At 52.7% G+C, this 4,550-nt stretch overlaps 1 protein-coding gene across 1 annotated transcript in view; it reads left to right on the top strand.

The window, feature by feature from the left end:
* SHBG (sex hormone binding globulin) overlaps window positions 1-4,341 on the top strand; it is a gene marked incomplete in the record, with an annotated part of 4,424 nt that extends 83 nt beyond the window's left edge. The window contains 8 exon segments of the mRNA XM_006151895.3: window positions 33-108; window positions 270-358; window positions 535-724; window positions 1,885-2,046; window positions 2,523-2,682; window positions 3,153-3,289; window positions 3,625-3,832; window positions 4,074-4,341. Of these exon segments, the coding sequence (XP_006151957.3) occupies window positions 33-108; window positions 270-358; window positions 535-724; window positions 1,885-2,046; window positions 2,523-2,682; window positions 3,153-3,289; window positions 3,625-3,832; window positions 4,074-4,234 (1,183 nt within the window).
* Window positions 4,342-4,550: the final 209 nt, after the last annotated feature.

Raw genomic sequence — 4,550 nt, 5'->3', positions numbered from 1 at the left:
CCCCGCGCCGGTGGGGCCCGCCGGTGGTGCCGGCCGCTGCTGCTGCTGCTGCTGCTACTGCCTCCCACCCACCAGGGACGAACCCTGAGACATACTCTCCCTACCCAGGTGCAGAAGTGGGGTGGGGTACCGAGCCCCTCTGTCTGATTAAATGAGCTCTGCTTGGGCTCTGCCCTCTCCTCTCCTCTCCCAGCCTGTGGCAATGCCTCTCCTGTCTGTCTCAGGCATGTCTTTGATCCAGTTTTTATTTTATTTTCTTCCTCTAACAGGGGACCCAGGACCCTCCAACTGTGCACGTCAGCAATGGAGGAGAAGAGCCTGTCTCTGTCATGACCTTTGACCTCACCAAGATCAGAAAGTATGGAGTTGGCTGCCTCCTGACCCAGTCCTCAGATCCTACGCTCTCTTCATCAGCTCTTCTCCTTTCTCTGTCTCCTTGTCCTTCTCTCTCCCTGAATAACCACCTCCCCTAACCCTACATTGACCTTTAATGATTGTATCCCATACACAGTCTTTCCTTCTGTGAACTTCCAGAGCCTTCTCCTCCTTTGAGTTACGAACATGGGATCCAGAGGGACTGATTTTTTATGGGGATACCAACTCTCTGGATGACTGGTTCATACTGGGGCTTCGGGACGGCAGGCCTGAAATCCAAATGCACAATCAGTGGGCCCAGCTTACAGTGGGTGCCGGACCTCGCCTGGATAATGGGAGATGGCACCAGGTAAGCTAGCTCTGGTTCTGAGGGGAGGGGTGTGTTGAGCTCGTGTTAGGAAGAGGAACAGAACCAAGTTATTGGGCATCGCTTTGCCATTCATGGTCATCTCAATTAATCCACATAATTTAATCCACACAAAACCTCCATGATGTAGCTGTTCTGGTCCCCATTTTGCTGGGTAAGTATTCTGAGGCTCAGTCTGGCTCCAAGGCCTAGCAATGAAGGGAGCTGGATCCCATATGGCTGTTCGGTATTCAGATCCTGGCCCCAGTTTGAATTCTGGCCCTGGCAACTTCAAAAACCCACTGGACGTGTGTGTGTGCGTGCGTGCGCATGCAGAAATCCTAACACTATGGAGAAATGGAGGAGAGGGGATCGCGGTGTGACCACGCTCTATTAGGGAGTGTTTTTTCTCTCTTTCTCTCCCTCTATCTTTCTCCATTTCTCGGTTTCTCTTTGGCAAGAGTTTGTGCCCTTTGGCAACTAAAAAAATGGGGGGGTGAGGTGATCCAGCACGTGACATGGAGGTTAAGGTACTGGATCCCACATAGCCAATTCTGTGGTTTAAGTCCTGGACCTGGGGACTTGAAAATCATGCTGGGCTTCTGTGAGTGCCTGAGTGCCCAAAATCCTGAAAGAATGGGGGAGAGGGGGGTGATTTCTCACTTTCCCTCTCTCTGTCTCTCTTTGACAAGTGCACGAGCCCTATAGCAAAAACTAAAAAATAAATAAATAAATAAGGAATTCTGAGGTTTAAGCCAGCAGGTGTCATGAAGGTCAAGGAGACTGGATTCCAAATAAGCATCTCCGCAGTTCAAGTCCTGGACTCGGCAGCCTGAAAATCACACTGGGCAATGTGTGTACGTGCCCATAATCCCGAGAGGAGAATGGAGAAGGGATTGTGGTGTGGCCATCCCCCCAGGGAGGTGATTTCTCACTTTCCCTCTTTCTCTGTTCCTGTCTCTCTCGGGTGAGTGTACGTGCCCTAGCCCAGAATTTAACAAACACAAAAAAGAATTTTGAAGCTCATCCGTTTGAAAGTGCCAAGACCGGCCTAGTGAGCCAAGGGTGCTGGCTGAATCTTTCAGTGCCTGTTTCTCTAAGGTGCCAGGCCGCCTCAGAGGGGAGTCCAGCCTCTGATTCTGCTTCTCACCTCCTTCCTGCAGGTGGAAGTGAAGATCCAGGGGGACTCAGTGGTGCTGCAGGTGGACGGGGAGGAGGTGCTGTACCTAAGACAGGTCTCCGGACCCCTGGACAGCAAGTCTCAGCCTGTCATGAGGATTGCGCTGGGGGGGCTGCTCTTCCCTGTCTCCAGCCTTCGGTTGCCGGTAACTTCATCACAGGGGTGGAACCATGGCCAAGGCTCAGAAAAGCACCCCAGAGTGGGTGCCATGGGAATCTAAGTCCACACTTATGGGGAGGGAGTGGGCTGAGAGCTGCATGGAGGAGACATGTGTCTCAGAGTGGGCGAGGCCTGCATCAGGAGACTTAAAGCAAAAGCTCCAAAGGTCTGAAGCTCTGCAGGTTCGGGCTGCAGTGGCAGGTAGGTGCTGCCTAGCACTCAATGCTCCGTGTTGCGCTTGCCCTTCTCCCTCCTTCCCACTCCTCTTCTTCACCTCATTCTTCTGAGCAAGCTTTCCACAGAGCTATCATTCCAGAAAGGACGACCGAAACACTGTCTATTGTTGTCACTCCAACCGGAGAGTCCTGGAATAAACTGAGACTAGAGGCTGGAACTAGGGCTCAGAGGCCCTGATTCCAGTGTCCCCACATTGCCACTTCTTCCCCACCCCTACCCCCACAGCTGGTCCCGGCCCTGGATGGCTGCCTGCGTCGGTACTCCTGGCTGGACCCCCAAGCTCAGACCTCAGCTTCTGGGACCATGAGCCTCAGAAGCTGTGATGTGGAGCTGCAGCCTGGAACATTCTTCCCTCCAGGGACTCACGCGGAATTCAGTCTTCAAGGTGAGCCTCCTTGGAGTCTAGTTCTATTTTGGAGTAGAGTGGAGTAAATAATGGGAATGACACAGAAGAATTGAGGCTGACGTGTCAGCTTCTGGTCTTGAGTCTAGTTCTATTTTTTTTCTTTCTCTTTCTTTCTTTTCTTTTCTTTCTTTTTTTTTTTTTTTTTTTTTAAAAAAAAGGGATCTTCTCCTCCCTTTTCCTCTTGGGATTTTGGGCACACGCGCACATGCACTCAGCAGCATGAGTTTGAAGGCACTGGGTCCGGGACTTGAACCAGGGTTATCCATGGGGAAGTCCAGTGATGTAACCATTATGCCATCTGCTGGTCCTAGAGTCTAGTTCTTGCCTTCATGGCTAGCTCTGTTTTCTTCTGTCTCCTCTCCCACTGGCCCTTTTCCTCCATAAAGTCTCAGACCCCAAGCATCAGAAGCATTATTTCAATCCCGCACCCCACTCCCCAACCCCTGCAGATATTCCACAGCCTCAGGCAGAGCCCTGGGCCTTCTCTCTGGACCTGGGACTCAAGCAGGCAGCAGGCTCAGGCCACCTCCTTGCCCTTGGGACACTAGAGAAGCCTTCTTGGCTCAGCCTTCGCCTCCAAGATCAAGTAAGGGAGGGGGCACTGCCTATGGACAGCAGAGACCCGGAGCAATTTCAGCATTGGGACTAAGGCTGGTGCTCAGGCGGGAGTGAGGTGGGAGGGCCAGGAACAGATCACAAAGCTGCCCAAGAGCAAGCAAACATCTTTTATTTGTGAGATGGCGTATTGACCTGGGTGAATGTGGTTTCTTAGAGGGTGGTGGGGAAATCAGAGCGAGGATGGAATGGTGAGAACAGCTGGCAGGTGAGGCGTAGCTAAGCGGCAGAACTGAAGCAGCTGGGGTGGGGCCACAGGCGGGCGCGTGCTCACTCTTACCTCCCTTAACTCACGCCCCTCTGCAGAAGGTGGTGCTGGCTTCTGGGTCCGAGCCAGTGCTGGAGCTGCCGCTGGTCTTGGGACTCCCTCTTCGGCTGAGGCTGAATGGGTCTGAGGTGGTCTTGAGTCAGGGTACGAAGACGGAGGTCCTCGCTCTGCCTCCCATGGGTCTCGGCTCCCTCGTCAACCTCTGGGCCCAGCCGCAGGGGCGTCTCTTCTTGGGGGCTTTACCAGGTGAGAGAATGACATTCAAGTTCCCCAGCATTGGGATCAGCTAAATGGAGGAGACACATTTTTCAGGGGAAGGAAACCTCTGGGAGGGAAGAAGAAAAGGCCTCAAGATGAGAGAAGATACCGGGGCTATGGGGACAAAATGCTTTAGAGAGCTCAAGTTGGAGAACTGGGACAGTGGGAAGAGCTGCTGGGTCCAAGCCACCTAAGGCTCCAGGGCCACCTCTATGCCACCTCCCTCTAGGAGAGAACTCTTCTGCCTCCTTTTGCATGGATGGCGTTTGGACACAAGGCCAGCAGCTGGACGTAGACCGGGCCCTGAACAAAAGCCGGGTCATCTGGACTCACAGCTGTCCCCACACCCCAGGCAATGGCACTGACTCCTCCCATGAAAGCCTCGTCTGAGCTGCCCTGTGGCCGAGCGGTTAAGGGAGTCATCCCAAATGACCAACTGACTGTGCAGTTTGCATCCCAGCCCTGGCAGCTTGAAAAACATGCCAGGCACATGTACTTGTGTGCCCCCAGTCCCAACAGAGTGGGGAAATGGAAGAGAAAGGATCGTGCCATGGCCACACCCCACTGAAAGTTGCTTTCTCTCTCTATGCACATGCTTCTGGGGGGGAAAAAAAGAAAAAAAAAACACACACACACAAAATAAACTGTCTTACTGTCTTTTTTTTTTTTTTTTTTTTTTTTTTGGGTGGTTTTTGCTATAGTGACG

Source organism: Tupaia chinensis, unplaced genomic scaffold (assembly GCF_000334495.1).
Source record: "Tupaia chinensis unplaced genomic scaffold, TupChi_1.0 Scaffold000330_1, whole genome shotgun sequence".
In the NCBI taxonomy this organism is placed as follows: Eukaryota; Metazoa; Chordata; class Mammalia; order Scandentia; family Tupaiidae; genus Tupaia; species Tupaia belangeri.
The sequence above is the reverse complement of the archived record's forward strand: the minus strand, read 5'-3'. Positions and strand labels throughout refer to the sequence as shown.